Below are 27,242 nucleotides of genomic sequence, written 5' to 3'. Positions count from 1 at the left end.
TATTTAACTCCGTTAACAGCTGGCTGTAACCAAGGTCTGTGCCATTTCTGAAGGGAAAATGGGGGGTTCAAGCCGGTAGTACCCAATAAAGTGGTCTGAAAGTGAAAAAATGTCATTTCTGCACTATAATCCTTTCGACTGACTCTTCTGGTTGCTATTTATTCTTTCTATTCTATTCTTGCCTCGTTGTGAACACATTTTTAACTAAAGTAAAAAGATCTTTCTATGGGACAGAATTGAAACCGGAAGAGATTCTTCTATTCTTATTATTGTGCATACTGGTCAAGTGGGACCACTGCCACAGGGATAAGTAATAATAATAATTAATATTATTTGTATTTTTTCACGCTATATATCTATCTATAGATATAGATAGATGTATTGAAGGCATAGATACGACTCTTTAAACAGCGTGAAAAAATACAAATAATAATAATTATTATTATTTGTATAAAGAGAGAGAGAGAGTCCACTGTAGTTACAAGTAGATTTTCAGATTAATTCCCTCATTTATTATATCAGGCTGTCCTTTGTAATCATAATAATTTCTTTTTTGAGTAAATGTTTCAGTCTACTGCAGTGTAAAATTATAACGGTCAGTGGTAATTCCCTTGCTGTGGTTATGGGTTTAATCTTTGCTAATATTTTAAAGTTTCAGCTTGAAAATACAGACCTGCAGTACTACTCTGTAACAACAGGTGGCGACATGGACCGGGTTTCTATCTAGTCTTCTAGAAAGCTCTTTCCTCACCCGCCGCCTAAAAGCCATAACTCTTTATAAACTTATTTATAAAACACAACTGAGCCTTTTATTTTCAAATTATTTGCAAGTTACTGAGGGCGGTATTATCTGGTGTTATTTTAAAGTAAGCACTGTTACGTTAAATAGTGGGCAGAGCTACGCAGAACACCACCGCCCACTGATGATTGTAGCAGGTCATGCGGCCTCCTCTGTTTTGATCCGCGGCTTTGACAGACAGGGTAGAGATGGCGGAAGACTTTAAGTCCGGGTGACTCTTTCAAGCAACTCTGCTACTGCGATACATCTCTATTGTACCTAACAGGACGGGATATTCTCCGAGAAGCTGGCGGCTTTGTACGGCACTCGGTTCCTCCCTGAGGACATGGAGATCAGGGCAGAGGGAGAATCTGAGGAGCGCAGGTGAGTGACAGGTTAGGCAGCGTTGGTATACGGCTAACACCCATGGTTTCATAAACAAGGCAACTAAAGAGTTATGTCACTGGTTACCTGTGATCTTTGTTTAAAAAGATGACCAGCAGTGAACGCATTTAAGCTGAGTCAACTGTAAAAAAATGCGAGCCTAAGTAGGTTTGAACACTAGTGAAGAACTAATACCAGTATTACCCGTTAAGCTAGGCTAGGCTAACCTGACATGCCAAGGTTTGACAGGCTGGAGCTAATGGCTCTATCCCAAAGGTCTCCTGGTTTATTATTTACTGTGTTGTAAAAAAAATATGGCGTTGTTAGACTGCACATTTGGAAGATGACGGAAAGGCTTGTATTCGTTAGCGTTATTAGAGCTGTTAGCTGTCATACAGTGAGATGGTGCTAACAGCTAAACTGACCACATAAAGTACCTGTTGTCTAATAAGATTAAAATATGGGTTATATCAGCAAACTAAGCAGGTGGTTATTTTTATGAAGGTTTACTGAAGATCAGCAGAATTACTGACAGTGCAAGTACTGGAAGACTTTTGGGAAGTTCAAGGATTTCCAAGTGTTTTCCCTAGCAGATTAGAAGGATACATGTTTGCCGATCCTCTTAGTTTGCACAGCCCGGGGTTTCTCGTACATGAACACGCACAGATAAGAGTGGAAGGTAATCCTTAAAACCTCAATCTCTCCGAGTCTAGAGGAATTTTACCCCTGGATGTGGAGGGGCTAATTACATAACTTTACCCCTCTCACAGATGCACCACGCTCCGCAGTATGTGCAGAATGCTCGCTAACCTCCGGCCTCGTCCCCCTTACACTCCTGTGTTACACATATTATGTGATTTGATTAGTTGGCTCTGTGTCTTAACTCGTGATGCTGCTGCTGCTCAGAAATTCTGCTGATGCCTAAGAAAAGACCTTGTGCTCACTGTTGTGCTTCTTCCAGGTTTTATTGACTTTTCTAGCTGGCCGTTCTACTTTCACACACCGTCTCTGCCTGAGATACTGTTTTTGATCTATTAGGAAAATAAATTGTTGTGTTTGTCTTTGGCCATGTCAGCCTAGATCAAAGAACTCTTTAGTCTGGTTTCACAGCCTTACAACACATAATCTTCTCTATTTTGTTGCAGTTGTGTTTTTATATTATCTACTGGATTTATTGAGCACATGTCCAGTTAAGTTCTCCTATAATCAAGGAGTTCACCCTCAGTTGTTAACGTGAAGGTTTCTTTGTTTAATTTTTTTCATTTGTGTGCTGCTGGTGAAGTCTGACTTGCTGAGCTGAGGGGGAATCAGGAAGTCCTGTGAGCCAGCAATTTATGGCTCTTGGGGAGTGTCTAATATCTAGTATCTGACTTTTTTTTTTCTTTCTTCCACTGCTGACTGTATCCTAAAGATAAGGGTTGACTCAGTACTCAGTGGGTACATGTCAATGACTGAATTTGTTTTGCAGTATACTTCATGAAGGTACTTGTAGAATTCAAGTGGGCTCTCACTAGGTTCAAGACCTGCCTTTTATTTACATTTGTACACAAAATATTGATGTTCATGATAGAACGTCATGAACATCAATAATGGGTTCAAACGTACTGACCTTTCCTGATAGGCAGACTCTTGGCTATCGGGAAAAGTCAACATGTTCATGTTGGGATGTAATCACACTGCTCACACATTCAGTAATCCTCAGCATTTCCAATAAGTCATTGAATTTCTGATTGTTTCTGAGAAAAGAATTTTGGTCTAGATGATTAATGGATTAATCAGCTGCATTGCCAACACCAGAACCTCTGTACCTCCTCCCTCTTTGTTAAATGTCTTCCTGCTTCCCTGTTACCTTCCAGAAAGGAGCACTGGAAGCTGCTGTCCAGCCTGAAGACCACAGTGGAGGGCCTCTTGTCCACCAACAACCCTAACGTGTGGTCGCGGTATGGTGGCTTGCAGCGGCTGCACAAGGACATGAACAACATCCTCAGCCATGGACTGAGGAATGAGCAGGTCAGCACACGAAGCCCATATCGATCTCAACAACAAACCTTTTTTTTTGTTTTTGTTTTAACAGAACAAGGATGGCATTTACTAAAATAACACCAGCATATTCGCATGCTTGGGGGAAAATAAAGAATGCTGATTTTGCTAGATACGTCCTGTGTGTTTTGTATCTTATTTCCCGTGCTGTGTCTGTACCATCTGATTCTGGTATGAAGACAAAAACACTTTGTGTTGCACTGAAGGTGCATTTACCCTGATCAACTGTATCAACACAGCATGCCTGATGAGGTTTTGGTGCATGCATGTATTGAGACTTGGGATGTTTATGTGAGTGATATTGACAGAAGTGCTGTGTTTGTATTGAAAAACCTGTTCTGATCTGACAGATACTCTCCATATCATGGTAATGGGAGTACCTGCTTTGGAAACAACCTGCCCTCATATTAAATTAAAAACAAAAGTGAAACACAAATGTGAACTAAACCGGGAAAAAAATAAAACCATAATAAATCTGGCCGGGATGGAAGCGTGTGATTTTTATCAGGTGGTTTACAGTCATGTGGGGGAAAAAAGTTTTCACAGGACTGTGCAGTCTTGTGAAATCTAAATACACCCTTACGTCCGTGAATTAGGAGGATAAGACGCAGGAAAGTGCAAATGTATTTTATTAACAGATCATCAGGAAGGGTGAGGACCTCCTGTAGAAGCAAATGTTTTGGTGGTTTGATCGTCAGTTAGCATGTTAAGTGCTAAATGATGGTATAATGGGGGGAAAAAAACAACAGAACAGGTTTGGCTTGTTTGACAGCGTTACCAGGGGAAGACTCTTCTCTCTAAAATGAACATGGCAACAGCGCTTAGGCTTGCAAAACCACATCTGAACAAATCATAAGACTTCTGGAACAATGTCCTTTGGACAGATGAGAGCACTTTGGAGAGTTTTGTCCATAGTGCACAGCCTCATGTCTGGTGAAAATCAAACACAGTATACCAGTGCAAACACCTCATACCAGCTGTCAAGAACTGTAGTTGAGAAGTGATGATTTGGGCTTATTTTGCAGCCACATAAATTGGGACATCTTGCAGTTGTTAAACTCTTCTGCATATCAAAGTATTTTTGAGTCAAATGTGAAGCCGTTGGTCCGACAGTTAAAGCCTGGTCAAAATTATATAATGCAGCATGAAAATAATCCCAAGCACAACAGAATGGCTGAAAACAAAAAGAATCACAGTAGTGCAGCCGCCCAGTCAAAGTCCAGATCTCAGCCTGATTGAAATGCTGTGGTGGAGCCGTGAGAGCTGTGTATAAACAAATGCCCGCAAATGAACTGAAGTGGTGTTGTAGAGAAGCTGCTCCACAGCAATGTGAGAGACTAATAAATTTAACAGAAAATCATAACTTATTGTTACTAAGGGCGATTCTGTAAACTACCAATTCACCAAAACTTTCTTTTTAACTAACTGGATGAATATATATATTTTTTCAGTTGCCCTTCTAAAATTTAAGGAAAATATGATATGAAACACAACTCTCGTTCTTCATAATGACTTGCTGTATTGGTTGAAGCTGATACTTTTGAAACTGGGTCATACACGCCTTTGGCCTTGTGTTGCAGGTGTACTACAAGCAGAGAAACTATTGGCCGTTTGTTTGGTGTGTTCGCTACATCAGCCCACAACTCGCCTCCCACGTTGAACAGGTATGCCCAGCCATGTTAAAGCTGGGATGTAACTTTTTTTTTCTTAATCTTTCCTGACACATAAATATTTCTACTAGACTTTCTGTGCATGATTCAATTTCTTTCTTATTCGAAACTGTGATACAGACTCTTAATACATCCTCTGGCTGAAACAAGCTGCTTTAGCGCTCACCCACTTTAAGCCGGCTTTCTTCTGATTGGCTGGCCTTTACAGAGATTTGGAACAGCAGTTCAAAAATAAAAAAAATTAAAAAGCATCTTTATTTAATCAAACACTGCAAGTTTTTTGTTTTTATATTGTGATTTACATTTTTTCCCCCCTAAATAATGTGGCAAAATACAGTATACACTCTTTTGGCTCTGGTTCTCCTTAACTAAATAATTAATAGTTGCTGTTTAGCAGTGTTTGAGAAAAATATGCTACTGTGATTTAATGCTAAGTGTGGTTTATTTACGCTACATTGGTTGCTAATGCGGTTTTCATTTCTAAATCAGTTTCTTTCTTCGTTTCTCTCGCTTCGTTTCCTACTTCTGAGTCATCTTGTTCAAAGCTTTAAACACTGTCTGGTGTTGTTGTTGTTGTTGTTGTTTTTTTTATTTTTTTATTATTAGTTTACTGTAAATGTGAAACCTGTAAAAAGAGCTAATGTTTCAGTTCTCCAATCCTTGTTCACAGCTACCAGGGATGCACACATGCATGTTTATATCTTTTATGTTGTTGCTGTTGCTGTGTGTTTTAGTTTTGAAAGTATAGCAAGTTTCCTGAGAGAGCTGCAAAAGCAAAGAGTAAGCAATTACATAATTTAGGCTCAGAAGAAGCATTTGTTTACTACAAACCAAACACATCTTTAGTGTGAAGGTTGCATTTAAGAAAATGACACTGTTGGATTTGGAGGATTTATCTTTTCTGGAGGAAAAATGATAGTTTACTTTTTTTTTTTTTTTTTTTTTTTAACCTGTAATGTGCTCTTGTCCCATCAAGCCTGAAGCGCTAGATTTGCTGGAACTGCCTCCCTTTTGTGGAAAATCCCCATAAAGTGATGTTAGAATGTGTTTGAGAAAAATAACACGGGCCTTATAATAAATTTCTTGAAAAATCCCCCCCAAACTCACATGATCTGATGGCCTGGGTAGAGCCACTACACTTGCTTAGATTGCTGACTTTTTGCTTCCTAGTTTGTTGTGGAAAACGGTCTGCCTTTAACCCCAGTCCTGTCTGTCAGGAGGTAATGGAGTTGTATAACAGCAAATGGACTTGGAGTAATCTAGTTATCCTCATTATTCCCCTGGTGTTACAGACCAGCAGGGCTCACTCGGGCATAATGCAATCACCATGTGATGATTGTTGTTCATATCTGAGCCGCCGTCCTCTAGTTTTGTGCTGCTTTTTATCATCTGACATTCCACTTGTTTTTCTCTCTTTTCAAGCCTGGTGTCTATTTCTGTCTCTTCTTCCTAAACCCTCTTCGTAGCTTTAGACCAACTGGTGGGAAACACTTATGGGGAATGTTTGCAGGAAAACTCAAAAGAGGAGCAGTTAGGTTGACTCAGTGTTGGCTTAATGTTTCTTTTAACAATAGAAACTAGTTTGAAATATATAGAAGAAGATCTGGGTAGGTGTTAGAAACAATTAACTGCCAAGGATGAACTCCAAAGCCAAAGCCAGCACCACCTGCTGAATGGTCACAAAAACAAAATCCAGTTAAGGAAATGTTTATGGCCTCATCAGCCGAATTTTTTTGGTTTACAAGTTTGATCACATAATTAGAGATGGAAATGTGCTTTTACAGACATATAAAAGTTTTAGCCTGTGTCAACACTTTCCCATCTGCTGTTCTCTGTCCATCCTCAGTTCAGGCACCTGGAGCCGGTGCTAAGCACTGGGATGAAGAGTGCTGGTGAAAGCTACAAGGCTGAGCGTTGGCTGCTTCACAGCTTACAGGTTCACATGCTGTCATCGCAGCTCCGACCTTTGCTCAAGCATCTGGGACACATGCGTAAATACTACAATGGTGAGCCACGTTAATAACAGCCCAGGTTGATATACTTGTATTAGAGATTGCTGTGGTGTATAAGTTGTGTTAACTTTGTTTTCCCCCCTCTCTCGTCTTTCAGATGATGCTTTTCTGCTGAGCGAGCCTCATGTGACCGCCATGTTCCAGTGCCTGGAAGCTGTGGAGCAGAATAATCCCAAACTGCTCGCCCAAGTAGACACTGTTGGGGTGGGTTTTCTGACATCTTTGCACATATCACCTGTTTATTCATGAAAAGGTCACTTGTGCAAATGTTTTTCATCGCTGTTTCACTCAAGTTTGACCAGACTGTAAACACATCATTCAGTTTTTAACCATCACCCATCTTTGATGAGTGGTGTTAAAGTGATTTAATTTTTCAAAGAAAAGAAACTCCTTTTACTTTTATTAAAAATCTTTCTTTCCGCTGCCCAGCTGTCCCCTCTGAAGGGCCCACCTTGCCTGGGACTACTGAAGAGCCAGAGTCTGTGTGTCTTGCCCGGATCTGGTGGGGCTTGGAGAAACGCCGACAAGGCTCCCAGTAGAGAATCTCTAAGCCGCAGACTCACCACCTCCAACTGCTCTCTGCGAGAAGCAGTCGCCACCAGCCAAAACTCTGCAAGCACTACAGCAGCTGGATCCTCAAACAGCAACAGCACAAGTGAGAAAAGAGGCTGGGTTGTGGATTTATTTTTTCTTATACTTAAAGTGTCTTGATGCATGCTCAATCATCCAGGTAAGTAAATCTCCAAAAGTTGATTCTGTTCATCTGGACGTCGCGTTCTCATTGGGAGAAACGTTTCGTCACTCATCCAAGTGACTTCTTCAGTCTCAGCTGACTGCAGGTTTCAATCTTATAAACAGTACATTTGCATAATGACTGAAACCAGCCCAGTGAAGGAACAATGGGCTGGGAGGTCAGTTCCTTCATCATAATTATGCAAATTCTCATGACCATTGATCAAGAACCGTTGATCAATGGCCATGAGTATCATTCACAGAGAGTTGGGGAATGTCCCCTCTCGGGTGGATTTGTGGCAAGGCGCTATGAATACACTACAGTTTGTATGTGAATAGGCAGGCTGAGTTAACCGTACAGAGGCCTGATTGTTTGTTGGCAAAGCCAATTGGTGAAGAATGTGTTAATGCAGTTGGCGAAGTCAGTGTCCTGAGCTGAATGTGCTCACTGAAATGGACAAGGGTGGTTAAAAAATAGCTTAAGTGGATTTAAAATCTCTGCAGCGTGTCACCATTTTTAGACAGTCGGTTTGTATAAACAAAAACAGACATGCGCGATACTTATATGTATGTAAATACTTACATACGCAAGCCCTTGTGGGGCAGAAAATTCTGGGAGTAAAATTTGAATATGTGAAAAACCAAAAACCCATAAGCAAAATCTGAGTACAAATCTTAATCTGTCCCATTTGTCTTGCAGACACTACCTCTCAAACCAGCAGCCTGGAATCTGAATGGGTGGTTGTCACCAGTCCGGGGGAGAACGCACGAGGTGCGACACCCCCACCTGGCTCAGCGTCCATCCCTTCAATCTCATTAACGGACACAAACTCCTTCCTTCAGCCCGAGGCTGACGAGTACGGTGGCGGCGGTGACTCTGACGATGGTCCAGAGTATTTGGCCATCGGTAACCTCGGGCAACGCAACGATCGACGCAATTCCCAAAGCTCCACCCACAGCAGCGAGCGGGGGGGGAACACGGACCAATCCCTGCAGCGTTCTACTACACAGGCCCCGCAGAGGCGTTCATCTTTTTCAGAGGGCCAGAAGGGGCCGGGGAGGGGGCTCAAAGGACACACTCGATCATTCTCTGACACGGGGGTCAATCAGAAACTCAGGAATGGTGAGTAGGAGATTTCAAGAGTTTCCGTTTGGAAGGGATTGTTTTATTTATTTAAATTACAGTGTATAGCAATTTTCTGTTTAATTAAGGAGCCTCTCTTTCCTATGAGAAACATTTAAAGATAAACTTGTACTTCAAAATTGATTGTAATACTTCCTAAAGCGGTGAACTTCAGCTTCAGCTGGTAGCCAGTTCACTTCTTGCTTAGTTACTTTGTGTTGCATGTTCATAGATCACAACGTGGCCTGTAGTACTTGTGGTATTTATTTGTAATTGTCTGGCGTGTTTCTCTGGAGCGAGTTTGTAAATTTCTCATGAGTTTAGGTCATTTTCAGAATTAAACTAACCCTAATTTTACTGTAAGTAGCAGAAATGTACCTGACTAATGCAGTTAAGGGTGAGGTTAAGCTGTAGTTCTACCTGCGTAGTATGTGTGTTTTTTCACAGCTCTCTGATATGCGGTTAAGCCGTGTTCTCGCACGCTTCCTGTCTGAGGTTTTAAAGCTTTCACCCAGTTAATATCGGCTCCGTTTGCTCAGACTGTTTCCCCTTTCTTGGCTTGAATTAATCATCTCTTCTTCTGCTCTGTCCTTGTCTTATCTCTCCCTTCTACTGTTTGCACAAAGGAGGGGGCCACAGAAAAATCACCATAATAATAGAGGACCCGGTAGCAGGTTGGCGGTGCAGTTTCACTGTACTCCATCACATGACTTCTCATCTCCCCTCCGCTTTTTAAAAAAAAAAAAAAAAAGTTCTTTGTGTGCATGGTGAAGAACTCCATCCCTCTTATTTTCCACTCTTGTCTTCAGCCCATCATTTGTGTTTTGGATTTTTCTTCTTATTTGTTTATTTAAACCAAATCAGATTGGTGTGAAGAAGTCACTTTATCACTTTGCTTTCTTTTGTTCTGGGACTCTATTACAATTCACACCTTGGCTCATGTGACCCTTACGACTCGCATGACAATGAGGTGGCTCAATGACTCTCAAAATTGTCAGTGTTACAGCCCCATTAGAGGTTAAATACCTGGGAGTGTCCCGTCTATTTGAGAACCCAAAAAGCAACATTGCCTTTAACTGAAGTGTGATGGGGGTGACCGGCGACCATAAAGGTTCCCTAAGACTACGTGTCAGTATTGTATTCAAAGAATCATGTAGTCTTGTCTTTTCTTCTGATGTTTTGAAGTTTTAATATAAATTCTGGAGCTCACAGAGAGGAAGATTCCCAATGCAAAACATAACTTTAATGCAGTATTGTTTACATTTGCAAAGCAATGACAATGTAAACAATACTGTAAGTTTGTGGTCTTTAAGTAAAAGTGGGTCACTGAGTGATATAGACTACCTCTGTTTCACTCTGCAGTTAGGCTGGTTGGCACTCAAAGCCACATTTGTTTCAGTGTAGCCATACACTACACAATAGCCTTAGACGTCATTGTCCAACACAAAGCATTTAACCAGCTGCTTTTCCTGCACTCAAGCATGTTTGCATCCATTTCTCTTAAAAGAATACTGTAATGAGGTGAAGGATGTATTAACACACATCCTTTTTTTGTGTGTGTGTCTCTCAGAATCAGCAGGCGAGGACTGCTGCATGAAAGACTACAGCCCGTTCTCACCTCAGCACAGTGATACCAGCACATCCAGTTCTCTTTACATGGAGTCTTGTGAGTTTTCTGTGTGAATACTGACACGCATATGTCAGCTGACGTCTTGATGAGTTTTGTTTATTCAAAATGCAATTAGGTCATTAAATAGAGATCGACAGACCACGCGACTTTCGCGTATTGCATTGTAGGTACGAATGGCAGCAAAATCAAAACACTGCATCAGGCGCTAGCATTTCCAGCACCGGTAATCGTTCATTCTGCGGTTTTAATCCCTGCTTGCATTTTATTTGCCCCCAAAACAGTTGCGTACAAAACGAAGGCGAACACAGCAGGTCCGTACAAAGACAGACTTGATGAAAAGGCAAAAAAAAAAAGTACGAGGAAAAAATCAAAGGAGTGAAAGGGTCAGACCATACAAGCATACAGAGTGCGCTAAAGACGTTGGCGTGCTGCCCAACTTTCATCACACTCATATTTAGAATTATATGGTCCTAAGTGTGAGTGCATACACTCACGAAATGTTTAGTAACTTCAGATCCCTGCAACAAGCCCAGGTCCAGTTTATTTTGGTGTGTCTATTTTCTGATTTGGACTATTTCATTTTACAGCTGTCGTTAAAATTTTTCCATTTTCTCCTGTGCAGGCCAACGCAATTTATTTGTCTTTTCAGGTTGTAGTTTTACACAACATTTTCAGATCCAATAGAAATAAAATAAGTTTTTCATAATTCATTCAATTTATTGTCTTTATTTATAACTGGCATTATTGTTTCATTCTATTATAGATTCTTACAAGAAAGAGGCAAATCCATTATGCTTTATTAGCTGCTTCGGTGAAAAACAAATCAACAATGCAAAAAAACAAAACAAAAGAACCACAAAACATTTCAAAACAACATACTGGAAAAGTTATTCATCACTTGATTGCTTCAATACAACCCTTGGGCACATATATGTCGGACTTTTCGTGGCTGTTTTGATCTCGCTCTCCCTCTTAACCGATCAAATCTCGCTGTGGTAGCAGCTTTAAACTCAGTATGACCCAGGTCGATAGAGGGTGCCCAGTCTGGACCGCAGCATTTTGTAGGCTGGTTTTCCTGCAAAACACAACAAACATTAGCAGGCAAAGCCACAGTGAACAAAGCAGCAAAGCGCAACGAATTCAGTTCAAATCCATATAAGACTTATTTGTAACCCACATCAACAATTATGTTATGATAAATTACGTGTTAACTACAACAAAAGATTTACCTTTGTGGAAATGCTTGGAGCAGACTAACATGTGAGCTGGAACGTTAGATTTGGTCTTGGAATAGCTGTAATCCAGGCCATCCGTCGCCTCTTCGTGACTTCGGAAACATGACTTGAACAATTTTTCTTCCGCGAAGGAATCCGATAAAAAACGATCTCTTTACCTGTCGGCTTCCCGTGACTGTCATGTGACCGCCTATGGCAGTTAATAATACAACAGCTTCTTGCCATTCTTTGTGTCTCAGTTTATCTCTGTGTGACTGTTGTCTTGTAATAGCTCGCGCGTGCTGCCTCTTGTACCTACAATCCTTTGCGGTTTTACCCCGGAAATGACGTCACATTTTCGATCTCTATTGTCCAATATTATGTAAAATGGATAAAAGTAAATCTGTCTTGACCAACACCCAATTAAAGTGTTTCTTCTGGCAGCCAAAAATCAGAACCTTTTGATTTGTAGGCAACATTATGGCACTAAAATTCCAGTGCAGTGTGTAAATGTCTGTTTTTATGGCTTTGTGTTTCTGTGTATGCTTTGTTTACTTCAGATGGGTCCCAGTCCAGCAGTACCTCAGAAGGGATGTTCAGGAGGCCGTCAGAGGGGCAGAGCCTCATCAGCTACCTGTCAGAGCAGGACTTTGGCAGCTGTGCAGACCTTGAGAAGGTCAGGGCTTAATTCATTGCAAATGTAAATTGAATCTCAGTGCAAACATAATTGAAATGGAGAAAAATGTAGAAATTATGGGTGAAGATATGATGATAGTTACAACCAAATTTCCCCTTGTGGGACAATTAAATTATTATTCTATTCTATTATATTCTCCTTTTTAATTACCTCTGTGTGCTGCAGGAAAATGCCCATTTCAGCATCTCCGAGTCGCTTATTGCTGCCATCGAGCTGATGAAGTACAACATGCGGCGCCAAGAGGAGGGCGAGGAGGAAGGAGACAGTGACAACGAGATTCAGCAGCTGAAGCAGAAGATTCGCCTGCGAAGGCAGCAGATCAGACGCAGCCGTCTGCCGCCATCAGCAAACTCCCAACACGGTGTGCAAACATCAGTTACATGAAATCCTTTTGTCATCTGTACACAGACACAGTACTTCCTTCATGTGATTCTAGGTCTCTCAGTAGAGAGAGAGCTTTTTAGTTGTCAATCTTCAAAAACAATGTGTCTGTTTAATTAAAGTAGCTTTCACTGATGCACAGATCTTTAAAACAAGTATCAGCTTTTAATAGATCCTCACATTTAAATCAGACAGTAAGAACCTGCTTTTTTCACTTGAGGAACATTTCTAAACTTAGATCCATCGTGTCAACAAGTGAACTCGAGATGATCATACATGCTCTTGTCTCTACTAGACTTGACTTACTTGTCTAAACAAGAAAGGGCTAGCTCGTCTACAGGTTGTTCAAAACTCTGCAGCGAGGCTACTGACCAGCTCGAACAAGGGAGCTCATATGACCCCTGTTTTAAAGAGCATTACAGGGACCCCCCCCCCCCCCATATTGCTGATTAGATTCATACGCATACTTCCACTCGTAACCTGAGGTCATCAAACCAAAACCTTTTAGTGGTCTCCCACACTCGTTTTAAAACCCGAGGGGACCGATCTTTCCAAGCTGTTGCACCCAGACTGGAATGCACTTCCCCTATTTCTACGGTGTTTGGACTCAGTGGAGACCTTCAAAAAGCAGCTAAAGACATTTTTATTTCAAAAAGCTTTTAATTAGACCAGGGTTTTTATGATGTATTTATGACTGTATTGTGTTTTTGTAAAGCACTTTGTGACACATGTCTGTGAAAGGTGCTATATAAATAAACTTTACTTACTTACTTACACATACAGATGGACCACAGAAATACTGGAGAAACCATTTATGATTTTTTTTTAAATTTTTTTTATTGCACGTGTTGTTTATTTCTGTGTCCTTTCTTCTGTGCAGCTTTTCACTCCACTGACAGTGGAGGCTCCAGGAGGAGCTCTCAGGACTCCTACCAGGGCCTGTCTGACTCGGGCTCAGCGGAGGAGGTGGAGGAGTGTGAACTGCGAGGTAGAGAGGGAATGAGGGAACACTGGGGTGGGGTGGGGGGCTAAATAATCAAATATATATATTTTGGAATAATTATTAGTTTTATTCCTAGATTTTATAATTCATCATTGATTCGATTAATTCACTTTCTGGTCATAATTCATAACCTCTTCATCAGCCTGTCTGCTCACCAAGCATGTCACATTTCACCGAAGACCCTAAATATGAATGTCTGAGTGCAGAGTTCACATAATACTAGCTATTTCTGCTGTTGCCATTTTTATATATAGCTGTTAAAGTCATGTGATCACACACGCTAAGTATTTGTATAGTCATACTCATTTTGAAAGGCGTAGCTATTCTAGGAGGTCTGTCATATTTCTCATGCTACAAACAACCGTAGTCTATGAATTGCTTTGATTCTGCTAATAAGGGTTGTGGTTTTTCTCGTGTCTTGGTGGGTTTTATGTATGAATGTATATACATGTATTTAACTGTACTTGGAAATGAACATCTTTGGGATTTCTGCTAACAGTAGGGCTGTCCTGTAACATTTAACTAAATGTTAACAGAGGATAATTGGTTTGGTTGGTTGTTAGGGGGAAAAAGAAACTTTGACCCAAAAGTTCTCAGGAAGTTACAATCATGGACAGATGCTGTGAAGCTGATATTTAGTCATTCATCTGTCGACCTGATATCATTTACAACTCGTCTTTACTTCAGTCCTTTAGCACTGGTGCTTGTTACAGACTCTCTTTACTGGTTGTTGCAATACATTCAGATGTATTCCTGCTTTTGCAATAATGAAGCAGCAGTTTTATTTGTTGTTGTTTTTTATTGTGTGGTGTTACTGGTAACATTCTTACCTAGAACTAAAATATTTTACTGTTTCCTCAGTATATGAACTCAACAGCCATTTAATTCAATATACCTGTTAAAGTACTTATTAATTAAAACATTAAGCTGGTTGTAATACTGTGTTCAAGTTCAAACCAAGCATCAGAAGGGAAGAAAGGTGTTTAGGAGAAACTGCTAACTTGTTATCTTTACACATAACCATGTGTGGGGTTTACTGAAACTGGTCTAAAAAGGAGAAAATATCCAGTGCGTGGCTATTCTCCAGGTTAAGAAGCCTTGTTGATACGAGAGGTCAGAGGAGAAGATTGGAGTAAAATCATTTCATGTGTTTTCACCCTTGTACCTGCATGACTTCCACATATACATGCTCCTCTGGATGCGGCAGCGCAGGGTGGCACTGACACACTCTGTGGAGTGTAAAAATGTATGCATGTGGTGACAGTTTGTGTCTCTCAGATGGCTGTGAGGGTCAGTCCCTGTTGGCGATGTCTCAGAACGGCCTCTCCCTGTCACTCGCCTCCCTCTTCTCAGGTATCTGCGGGCTGGAGTGGTGGGCGTGGCTCCACAGCTACTTACAGGCAGTTTACTGTGGCTGTGCTCCTCTGAGAGGAAGCTGGTGGTTCTACTCCAAACTGAAAAACCTTCTTTCATTAATCGCTCTAACTGTGCTGGATGTGGGTCCTGCATAATTGCCGTGCTAGTTAGTGTTTTGGTTTCATAGTAATACTTTTTTTTTTTTTTTTTTTTTTTTTTTAAAAAAAACAACTTCCATTTCACTCAGCTCTCACCACTAATTTTTATACTATTGTGCATATAAGGTTTTGCAATATCTTATCTTTACCTGCTTTTATAGTTTTTAAGTATTTAATTGAGAGCTATGCAAGCTGTGCACCAAAGGCATTAAAAATTGATGATACATTTCTGGGTTTAATTTACAACCGAATTACAAAAAAGTTGGAATCTGTGTAAAATGTATATTAAAGAGAACGTACAGATTTGTCTTATTTACAAAAGAACTTTGCCAACATGTCAAATGTTTAAACTGACATTATGTAACATTTTAAGCTCATTTAAAATTTTACTGGAGCATAGCATCCCTTCATTATTTCACAATAGCTGCTCTCCAGTCCTCAGTTGTCTTTGTTGTACTTTTTATTTAGTTTTTCATTTGTTTCATTGTGCTCCAAGATCTGGACTGCAGACAGGCCAGTTCAGAACATGGAGTCTGCAACATTCAAGGTGTTCTCTGACAAACATGTCATCCTGATAGGAGCATGTGCTGCTCTAAAACCTGTATATACCTTTCAGGTCTGATGGCTGATGTACAAGCTGCTAATTCCATAGGCAATAATGTACTCGCATACCATTGTTTGAAGTGAGTGCTGATAACACGCTGGATGGTCTCCATCTTGTGTTTGTTCATGTGGACAAAATAGGTTAGAAACACTTAGGCTTCAGCCTTTTGTTTCTTGTGTCCAAACTTTTTTTGAGATGTTGCTGCCATCAAATCAAAACAAGTTAATATTTATGTGTATAATATGTCTCAGTTTAAGCACTTGGTGTGTTTTGTTCTATTAAGAATAAAATGTGAGTTTATGAAATTTGCATTGCAAATGATAGCGTGCTGAATAACCACTCTTAGCAGTGGCAACATGTAGTTTCCTTCCATAACTAAAAACCAAACACAGTTAAGATGCTATCGGCTCAGTCTCATACTCACTCAGTTATTTTATTTCCCTTGTGTCCAGTATCTAATCTCTTTACAAGAACTTGTCAGTTTGGAGATGAGCCACCTGCCTCCTCACCTCAGTGAAACTGTGCTCTTGCCTTTTTGTGTTAGTGCTTGTTGCTCAATGCTCCGGGGTTTTGGTGGTGCAGGAAGACGAATGTGCCTGTACCTGTCGGGGTTTAAAGAGGCTCTCGGGAGGAGACGAGGGAGTTAACCAGTTGCATCATGTGGCTGTTGTACATTTGAGGTTATCACGTATTCATCCATCCATCCATTCATTCATTCATCCCAGTCATTATTCATTACTTCCAACATGTGTCCAATGACCATCTGGTGTTGTCACACATGCGTCCTTCCGCCACGTGTTCATATTTAAAGAAGTTAGCTCAGTAACCAGAATGGTGCTAGGATTATTCCTGATAAGGTACACTTCAGGAGGAATAACAAAGAAGCGGTTATCTCTTAGGGGATTTCATTTAGACATCACAGCTTTAATTTTCTCGTAGCATTTTCCTGAAAATGCACCGTTTAAAGGGAAGGCAAAGAAATTGGCTAACACCACTGACTACAATATCCCAACAAATCTAACAGCTTTCTAACTGTGCTGTAATTGCAACTCACTCCTCTGAACACAGACTGATCAAAAAGATCAATTGTCAGAGCTTCTATGCACACATGATTTACGTTGTGCCACTAATTGAAAATTGCACATTCACACGATGATTTTTAATCATCTCGAGCAATCAGAACAAATGCAACCGTTCAGACCTTTGTATCTGTAGGTCTTGAGTTTGCTTAGTAGAAGCTATTCATAACACACATAATCAAAAGATTTTTAAAATCCATCTTATCTGTTCTGCACCAACTTTAATTGCCTGCAATCCTGAAATTTTGGCTGTAACCTGCACTCATATGAGCAAACAGGAATGTTGATCCTGAAAGAAACTGGTAAATCCATGCAGGCGGTCTCCTGTTCTGCCAAACCTGTGCTGCTTTTGTCTTTGCTCGCTAGTTTCTTTTCTTTCTTTTTTTTAAGAACACGTTTTAGTGATGATATTGAGACTGTTTAGCTTTCACTGCATGTTTTCTGCTTAAGTGAATTTAAAATTAGCTTGAATTAGAAGAGAAGAGATGGTGTGGGGTTTTTTTTTTTTTTTTTTTTTTTGTCAAATTTATCTTTCTCGATTTGTTTCACTTTTTAATCTTCAACCTCTTTTGATTAATTTTATTACTATTTGTTTTTAACTCTGCTTTGCTGTAGCAAATAGTGGCAACAAACCAAAGAAACACCATCCACTCGCCAGTTGCTTGCAAGCCTTTGGAAGCCCTCTCTTAAAAATGAGTCCTGTTACTGTTTGTTTTCACTCGGCCAAATCTCCTTTAACGTTTTGCTGTGTCTTCTAGATGCAGACATAAAGCACAGTGTAAGCTCCAGCGGCAGATCTTTTCTCAGCTCAGATTCATTGTAAGTAAATTTTTCTCATTTCTCTTTACATCATAATTTTGTCAGTTTTACTTTAAAAACTGGCTCAGTACCTCACTAAGGAACAGCCCTCTGGCTCGACAAATCATGGAAGCTCCACTACCACATCGTCGTTCTAGACAGACCAATCACTGCAAGGACAGAGGGTCTCCTGACCCCCTTTATAATAGCCACTGGCCCAACCACAGGCATTTTCAAATAGCCCTTTTCCTCTAGTACTTACTGGGGGCAGCTCAGCTCGACTCGACTCGGTTTTTCAGGTTTTCTGTTAGGTGGCAGTACCTGATACCAGGTACCTTTTTTATTACCTACTGAGCCAGGGTTCCAAACAATCTAAAGCAATTGGAAAATTTGACATCAACAGACTGCATGCCACCAATTTGACACTCAGTGGCGTCACTTGATGAGTCATGAGCGTCTCCACAGAAACCTGGCAACGAGGGAAATGACTACCCACAAAACTCTATGGTTCCCGTGGCTGACAAAGTGCCGTACACTGAGTAGCAGGTATACCGTCACCTCAATGTTGTGGTGTTCATGTCGCATGCAAATGACGTCACTGGACTTTCAGCTGGATTGCTGTATCAAGCTCGTGTACATTGGATGGTACTCAGGTCACTTTTTCATTACAACTAAGTCAAGTTGAGCCAAGTAGGTGCTAGGTGAAATAGGCCAAAAGTATTTCCTCTACGTGCCCATGCCCCATTGCTCTTACTGTTATTGTCATACTAATAACTTACTGATAATACACAAAGACCTATTTGGAGTTGAAGACCAGAGTTGAAGTCACTTAAACAAAACAAAACAAAGCGTGCTTTAGGTTTCCTACACTCCATTGACTTCATTTAGTTAGTTTAATCAATCAGTTGAATTCCAAATTTGAACATTAAAATGAATCAAGTTGTGGATTTTACTGTCCCTTTTTTAAAAATGTCTTGCTTTCCTGTGTGTAGCACCCCCTCCTTCCTCCAGTCTAACTCAGCTGAGTCAGTAGCCATGGGTTTACTCAGGCAGTTTGAGGGCATGCAGCTTCCTGCAGCTTCTGAGCTCGACTGGCTGGTCCCAGAACAGGATGCCCCTCAGAAGGTACATATCCCTGCCGCTTGCAGTTTTCCAAACATGGCACTGAACATTGTACTCAACTGATCATGCTGTCTCCCAGTTGTTGCCTATCCCAGACTCTCTGCCGATCTCTCCTGATGACGGCGAGCACGCAGACATCTACAAGTTAAGGATTCGGGTCAGAGGTAACCTCGAGTGGGCGCCGCCGCGACCACAGATCATCTTCAACATTCATCCTGCACCCAAGTGAGTCCACATCATATGCATCTTCATCTTTGTGAAAATAAATTAAAAAAAAATAAATAAATGTATGTATGAAAAATAAATAAAAGCATACTACAGGGATTAAAGTGGATACAGTAGGTGGAGAAGAGGAGTCTAAATTAGGGTTCTGTTAGCACCAATGAACTTAATTTATATTTTTCAGGAATAATAGTGATGACTGTGGGCTCTTTCACAGAAAATTTAAAGATATGCTTATATTTATTAATCATTTCAGACATGCAGTAATCAAGTAAGAGACACAACTGTTTGCAGTTTGCATTTTTTTTTTAACTTATTGTTGTCTTTCAGGAGGAAGATAATTGTGGCTAAACAGAACTACCGCTGTGCTGGCTGTGGCACCCGCATTGACCCAGGTATAACCAGCAACTAGAGCAGGGCGATATGGCCAAAAATATTTATCACGATATACATTTGAAAATTTGCGATAACGATATAACTGACGATATAATTGATGCGAGACAAAATACTCCACAACATTACTAGCGCAAAAAGACAACCTTCCATTAATTTTCACTTAAACAAGAAGCTGGTTTTTATGTACATTAAAGCTTTATAAAAATGTAACAGTGCAAATGCAAATTCCTTGCTGAAAGTTTAACCAAAAGGCATTTCCAGTAGAAATGGGCTGACATATCCTGAGCATAACCATATATAATATCCACTGAAGTTAAAAAGAGGTGCTTTGCAACATTAAACTGTAGTGTGCAGTACGTATTTTTTGGACCATAAGGCACATTGAGCTAAACAAAGCAGTTAGATAAATCAAACTTTATTAAACTCATTCTTCTTGCTTCCTCCACTTCTGTACCATTGATTCATTGATGTTGAATTCTCTGGCAGCTGCTCTATTCCCATGTTGTTGCAGTATATTAATGACTAGCCTTGTATTGTGGATGGATTATCTCAGTTGTTCTCCTGACTGACGTTTGGTCCGTTTACAGCATCCTGCCATGCGATTGCATTTGTCTCTAACCATGAGGAACCTTAGTGTTCATCCTCCAGCTTCACTGTTTATGTTATGCTAACATAGCTGTGTCGCTAGCGATCACGTAGCACATCATTATATACCAGCTAGCCCAACTTCAGTAACCCTACAAACGTCACTGCTGTTTAGTTTCCTGCCTTCATTTATGTTGGAAGTGATAGCAGAGCTGTACGTTTGATTTTTTTTCAGAAATCTCTCAGTCAGAACATGCTATATCATGCTTAGGTAACTAGCGAAACTAGCGAGCTAACTTCCGCTAGCTTCCTGCTAACTTCTAACTCCGTTAAATGTAATAAATTTTGTTTTCATGGATGCCTGGAAGTTAAACTGAATTGTTACACCTGGTAAAGCAGCAATGCTGATCGTTTTATTAAAGATGAAAGAATTTAGACAGTTAACTCTCAGTGATGCTGCAGTGTTTGTTTGACCTGAAGTGTACTGAGTTTAGGACCCAGATTACTCCCAGATTTAAGAGCATCTTAGTCCGACAAATACGACAATAACGACGGCCGCTTGCATGTTCTGCAAAAAAATGTGCTTTGTTGTGTATCTGACGGACAAACACCAAACCAGTTCCACATCACTGAAGTTGCACCATTTTTACAAACCAATTCTGGTTCATCTGTTTCACTCAACAATCGGCCATGTGCGTATGAAAACAAAGGCACTGCGCATGCGCGTTTTACTCATATTCTATCGCGATATTTCATTTTCCTATCGTTGCCTAACATTATACCGGTATTACCGTGAACGGTATAATATGGCCCAGCCCTACCAGCAACAACATAAAAGCTAAAGGAATTGTTCTGCGTGCACATCCTTACCTTACCTCCCTGTGTTTTTGTTGCCTGTCCCTGCCTCAGACTACATTAAGCGGCTACGTTACTGTGAATACATCGGCCGGTACTTCTGCCAGTGCTGTCATGAAAACTCTCAGGCTGTGGTTCCCGGCCGGGTGCTGAGGAAGTGGGACTTCAGCAAATACTATGTCAGCAACTTTGCCCGGGACCTGCTGAGCAAGATTTCTGGAGATCCGCTTTTCAACCTCAACGATATCAACAGCGAGCTGTACAAGAAAAACAAATCTCTGGAGACTGTTCGAGTGAGTTCAGAGGCAGCAGTGACATTATCATGTTCAGACTAACATCACCAACATGCAATATCATTAAGAAAGAGTGTTGGAAAATAATTCACACTCTGTCTTTATCTTATATCCTGTATTTGAATTTATTTTTGCAAGTGCTTCAATGAATTACTGCACATACTTCTGATTTTCCTGGAAAATATAAAGAGATGATGGTTGACTTGAGACTTTTGCATCATACAGTAACACAGCCTTACAAGTCATGTTTATTTTTCTCATGCACAGTGAAGTAAACATAATTTTCTAATGTGGTATTCAGGTTTTGAGGATGCAGCTTTTTCACATGAAAAATCTCTTCAAGACGTGTCGCCTCGCTAAAGAGTAAGAGATCTCTGCTTTCTCGTAGTCCACGATCATTTCACAAAGCTTGGTAACAAACTTAATTCGAGGTTGTGTGTGTCTCTCTCCTCAGCTTGTTGGACAAGTTCGACAGCCTGCCGGGTCACCTGACAGAGGACTTTCACCTCTTCTCCCTCAACGACCTCACTGCTGTGCGCAACGGGGAACTGGGTTCCCGAATGAAAGAGCTGCTGAAACTTGGTACCATGCACGTAGCCGGCTGTGTGGTAAGATGAGAGTCAGGTTCCTCTATAGATTAAAATGGGCTTTTGGACAATAACATCAACAAATACAATGCTTTTTGTTTTTTTTCGTGTTAATCTAAAATTTCCTTATTTCCTTTCCCCTCATCTTATCCTCAGCTGTGCCAAGCAAAAGGCTTTATTTGCGAGTTCTGCGGGAACGACAAAGACATCATCTTCCCTTTCCACCTGAGCAAGTGCCAGCGTTGCGAAGGTGAGCCCTCTCTGCTGGTGGCAGGCCTGGGTGGTGCAAGGCCCTCCTCCCGCCTCTTCGTTCAGTTTACCTGGCCAGATTGGAAGATCCCCAAGCCTCGTAGCCTGGCAAAGGCCCTCGCGATGGGCATGAAAGAGGGGGTGGGTGGGGAGGAGGATTTAGGGATGGGAGTAGATGAGGAGGTGAGGAGTGGAGAGCAAAAGGTGCGACAAGCATCAAGAGACACAGCACAAGTGAGACATGAGAAAGGGGGACTATTTCAAGGTTTTACTGCTGGAAAACTGGTTAAAGCTTTTTCCCGAAATAAGCTTAATGAGGAGGAGCAGGTAATGACAAGAGGGGGGGATTTGGGGAGGAAGGAACAGATGGCGCATGATGACAACGGAAGCGTTGGTCAGCACGGTGGGGTGGAGAGCAGTGAGGGCGAACAGAGCAAGGAAAAGGAGGACAGACATACAAGAAAGGAAAAAATGAACTTCTTGAAGGTTTTTCAGATGGACAGATTAAAGAAAAGCATCTTAAAAGCAGACAAAAGGGACAGCGACAGAGAAATAGGCAGCAGCGTGGAAAGTTTAAATGAAATTGGAAAAGAGGGGAAGGGAGGTGGCAAGGCATCAGTGCTAGGAAGTCGAGTCAAAGGTTCTTCAAAAACAGACGTGGAGGATGAGCGGAAACCAGAAGTGAAAGAGGAAGACAGAAATGAAGAGTTTAAAAAAAGATCCTCAGAGGAAGCACGGGGAACGGCAGACGAAAAGAAAGATGGGGCCCAAGCTGGGAGAACGGGGAAAACTGAATCTGTGGCTGACAAACATCCCGTTATGAGGCTAGAATCTCATCAGCTGACAACTGTTGTCTCCAGAGGGAGAAGCAAGGAGAAGGAGGAGAGTAGTGGAAGTGGGGAAAGTGATGGAGGAAGAGGAAGAAACCCTGGGGAGGAAGGCCAAGAAGAATCAGGAATTGTGACGCGGAGTAACTGGAGAAATCATAAAACTCGCAAAGGCAGGAAAATAACCAGAGGCAGGAAGATGAGGGAAGGCATGGAGGAAAAATAAGACAAGAGGGGAGAACACAAAGAGACGCGACATAGATCATGATGCAGGGGGAGGTGGAGGACACGAGTAAGGAGGGCTGTGTCCTGGGATCACAAAGGATTAGGAAACCTGAGTAAACCTGGAATCAGCTCACAGCAAACAGTTTAATTTCATACATTTGCTGGATTAAAACTAGCTCCTGTTTGTCCAGAACAAGCGATGGATTTCTGGTTGCAGTTAACCAAAGGCCTCACGGTTATTTATCCTTTGAATAAGACTATCGAGCAGTTATTGTACAGTGATTTAATTTTGTCTACCCTTGAGGTACATGTTTTTTTACAGTGTTCAGTCTTGATATTTAAAATGTTACTACCCCAAACGCACATTTTTGGCAGTTAACACTTGTGTAGCTGTGCATTAATGTTTACCAAAACCAGAAAGTCTTACAGAAACCAAGTTGGACAATCCTTATTGCCAAGAGTATGATGATGATGATTATATTGATACCACTCTTATATTTGCCTGTTAAAGGTAAAACAACGGCCTATAAACGTCTCTAAACTTTGCAGATGCACGAGTTGGGCCTCACGTGTTTACATCCAGTGTTAAATATGTAGTTTTAACTTTACTTTGCAGACATAAGAGTGGTGTTCTCTAACTGCACAGGACATGCTGAACTGTCCCTTTAGGTGTTGTAATATGTCTTGTGTGTTAAATTATTATTAGATGTTGTAGTCGTACCTTCATATTTCAGCCATCTTTTTCCCTTTACAGTTGTTTTTTGTCACTGAGGTCTGGTGTGTTTCTGTAGTTACGGTGCTGGTGGAGGGGCGATGTTTTTGGGCGGGGTTTTTTTGCGGTGGATCTCTTTCGGCTGAGGTTGTGGAGGTGCTGGCGCTCTACGTTCCCATCGTTCTCTCTGAGCTCTGAGCTGCTTCCGTGTTGTTGGTGTGTGTCACTGTGAAAGAGACGCTGCTCCTTGTAGTTGCTGCTTTTATTCTTCTTAAGAGCTTTTCTGGGAACGGGTGGCAACTGTACTACAGTGGTGCGTCGCTCTGAAACGTTTACATCTCTGCATGCTTCGTTTCGGTGGGTGTTTGTGTTTGTCTGAGTCGTTTTCTCGCACGTGTTCCACCTGAGCTGGTGATTTCATTCCCTTTGTTCGTGTGTGATGTCGGCTGAAGAAGAGTCAAGTAAATCTGGACTCTGCTGTTGTTGTTGCTACGCTGCCTCGCCTGTCTGTGTTTTTAAACCCTTTTCTTTTAGTATTTAGGCTTTTGTCGAAGGAACTACTTTAACGTGCGGAGGTGACGACATGGATGTGAATGTGTAATTTATGCTTTTTAGTAGCTTCTGCTTCTGATTGCTATTATTTAAGCTGGTTTTTATTTTATGTCCTCATAAAATAAACATTGTTTTTGAATTTGAGTTGCCTGTTTTTTCATGAGTCCATCATCAACAGAAAAAAAAGAGATCCCCGTTAGAGCATCGTATGGGAATGAGGCTGAGTAATGAAACGGGACATGTCTGGACAAGTTTCCTTGTGCTGAGCTTATCCCGGGATATGACTTGCCTGACATACCTGCTCCTTGTGGCTTTCTGCCTTTTTCTTCTGCGGCTTTTATACCTTCCCCGCTCCACCCATCGTCCCTCAGCTCTAATTGTGATTGGCTGCTGTTTGTGCAGTCCAAACATGAAACTAGTTAAACTGGTTTACACTGCGCAGGTGTTGCTTTCTTGTTAAGATGACACACAAGCTCAGTTAAACTGGCTTTCTTTTTAAAAAAATGTTTTCTCTCCGCTTTTTTTCAGACTGCCACGCGTGTTACCACCGCACCTGCTTCCGCACAGGTAAAGACTGTCCTCGCTGCCAGCGGCTGGCAGACCGGAGAGAGAGGATGGCACGCAAAAACATGGAGGAGCAAGAAGATGAGGGAGGCGGGCCTTAAAGCTGGCAACAGGGGAACCTCAGAGAAAGAGGAGGAGGAGAAGCACAACACGACGATGATTGTAGTGGCTGACCATCTCCCGTTCTGTTCCAGCCTTTGTAACCCGGCGAGACGGCCTTTGCAAACAGCTGATTGCCTCACATGCAGGTTTTACTACATCAGGGCAGCCGCATCACTCAGAAAGAGCACCAAGGCTGGTGTTGATTTTTTCCTATGAATCTCTTTTAGACATGCACTTTACTCTAAGAATGCGTCCTGCTAGAATGGTAGTGATTTTTAGAAATCAGCTCCCTGATTTGGCAATTGGATTAGATTTGTCTGTCCTTTGCTGATGACTTTATTTAAATTTCCTTGTAAATATGAACTGAATATTCTTGCCAGCATCTCCGTATGGTAGTGCTTCTGTTGCTCCAAAGGGAGTTTTACAACAGGGCACCTTTCTTGCTTCAGCTGTGCTGAATCATTCCTGAATTAATAAAATCGCTCCGTGTGTGTGAATGAGAAAACGTGCTGCCTTACACAGATGTTTGATGCTCTTATGTTGTAGTTTCATGTGTGAAAACAGCCAAAGATTCTCGACCTGTCAGAAAGTCCCCATTTTTCACTTTTAAATCTTCAAATTGGGATTTCAAAACGTTAGATTTGAAGAGCTGATCAGTTTCCCAGTTAAGACGGTGTATTTAAATAACCCAGGAGTGCTCTCTTCCTCGCTCCTTACTGTCCTGTTTTTAGCTATTTTACACACATTTGTGTGGCTCTTGGACAAAGCTGCATTCAAAAACACTGGACATTAGAGGAGGTGTTTCAAATCAGCATTGAGTTTTTTTTTTTGTTTTGTTTTTTTTTAAAGAATTGTGCTGCTGCTTTGTGTGCATTTGGTTACTGGAGAGAGGTGTGTTGTGAGTGTGGGTGCTTGTGTTTATTTGCGCACACGTCTACCTGCTGTGCGTGTAGCCCAACTGGCACACGGCTGCTCGTTGTAGGTTTTGGAATATTGGAGAAGGTTTGGTTAATTGCACTGATCCCATGTTTTTGTTGGAGGGGCCGATGGTGGGACATCACTCTTTGAGTTTTTAGATGTGTCAGGAACATGAACCCTGATCTTGAACGGTCTTAAAAGTTCCTGCCGGTTGAGTTTCTCAACATTGTGAAGATGCACAAGGTAGAAGAGACCATTATCACTTCTTGGGCTAAATTTAGTTTTTTCTTCCAGCAGTTTGAAAGTGTAAACACGACGGGTCACTGTTTGAACACGGAGTTGTGTGCGAAAGCAATTTTTCCAATGGGACTGCTAGCTTGGAGTCTCCTTTAACTGTTTAAACTGACCGTAAGGTTCTGACCACGTATGAGCGTGCTGTTATCACCTGTAGCAGATGATTAATTTCAGTAGTTGAACCAAAAAATATCTTTACAACTCTGATCGTTTTATTTTGATGACTTTTTTTGCAAACCCAGTATTGCACAGAGGAATAGAAATGTCTGATTATTGGCTCTGTTGTGAGCTGAATTGATCACATTTGTAGTCCTGAAGTCCTTTGATAGACTGGATAAAACTCCAGTGTATGTATCCCATCTGTAGATTTGAGTTGTTGAGGTTTTGGGCACATAAGGATAAAATATCTTTATTTAAAACTGCCAGAGACTGATTTTTGAATTTTGAGATGCTTTTTAGAAGAAACACTGAACAAAGTGACTGCTGAGCTCTACTGACAAACCTCCATTTAGATGATTATTACTATTGGTTTTGTTGCCTTTAACATGGACGAGCGAAGGAGCCTTACAGTGCACTACAGATCCAAATGTATGCTATTAAAAAAGTTAATTATTATGATTAATATTGTGTGTTCATTTGCTTTGGTTCTGTAATCATGTTAATAATAAATGACTGGCTAGACTGTTAATAAGTGTCATTCTTCACTTGAACTTTTCTTGGTAAATAAAACTGAAGTCTTGGAAGTTCATCTGCTATGTATGTTCATAATTAGTATTTAATACATCAGAGTCACAGCTGCCAAGACCCAGAGGTGGAGGTTTTTCTTTGCCTGTTTTGTTTTTGTGTGATTGCAAAACAATAGGCTGGCGCCCCCTGGTGGGCCATGAAGGTACTTCAGATCGACTATAGGAGATCATTAACAATAACCCATTTTGAACATTTCCTTCATACATGTAATTTGTATGCAGTTTAAATAAAAGAGAATGTATAATTTTTAATGTTGCACTTCTGAACCTTTAATAAGCCATAATCCTATTTATACGGTGAATCAAACGATTATCATTTTGGTTTGATTTCTAT

General features: G+C 41.0%; 1 protein-coding gene across 3 annotated transcripts; it reads left to right on the top strand.

Annotated features, from left to right (window-relative positions):
• Nucleotides 1-723: 723 nt before the first annotated feature.
• Nucleotides 724-26,910, top strand: rubcn (rubicon autophagy regulator). Of its 3 annotated transcripts, XM_085433235.1 has the most exons (22): nucleotides 724-1,162; nucleotides 3,019-3,172; nucleotides 4,783-4,866; nucleotides 6,719-6,878; nucleotides 6,982-7,088; nucleotides 7,314-7,539; nucleotides 8,317-8,739; nucleotides 9,366-9,413; nucleotides 10,310-10,405; nucleotides 12,144-12,259; nucleotides 12,446-12,641; nucleotides 13,542-13,649; nucleotides 14,943-15,017; nucleotides 17,620-17,680; nucleotides 18,652-18,784; nucleotides 18,861-19,006; nucleotides 19,334-19,398; nucleotides 20,894-21,132; nucleotides 21,434-21,495; nucleotides 21,587-21,740; nucleotides 21,876-21,969; nucleotides 24,813-26,910. In XM_085433235.1, the coding sequence occupies exons 1-22, from the start codon at nucleotides 1,125-1,127 to the stop codon at nucleotides 24,947-24,949; spliced, it is 2,922 nt and encodes a 973-aa protein (XP_085289361.1). In that variant the 5' UTR covers nucleotides 724-1,124; the 3' UTR covers nucleotides 24,950-26,910. The 3 variants fall into 3 exon arrangements, with proteins under 3 accessions (XP_085289361.1, XP_085289362.1, XP_085289363.1); XM_085433236.1 differs by lacking the exon at nucleotides 9,366-9,413; XM_085433237.1 differs by lacking the exon at nucleotides 14,943-15,017.
• The last annotated feature ends 332 nt before the right edge of the window (nucleotides 26,911-27,242 follow it).

The sequence above is a fragment of the Copadichromis virginalis genome, linkage group LG15, assembly GCF_057382275.1.
Source record: "Copadichromis virginalis isolate Kocher_CV1m ecotype Utaka linkage group LG15, C_Virginalis_male_GT1.1, whole genome shotgun sequence".
NCBI lineage: Eukaryota > Metazoa > Chordata > Actinopteri > Cichliformes > Cichlidae > Copadichromis > Copadichromis virginalis.
This window is presented reverse-complemented; position numbering and strand designations above follow the sequence as displayed.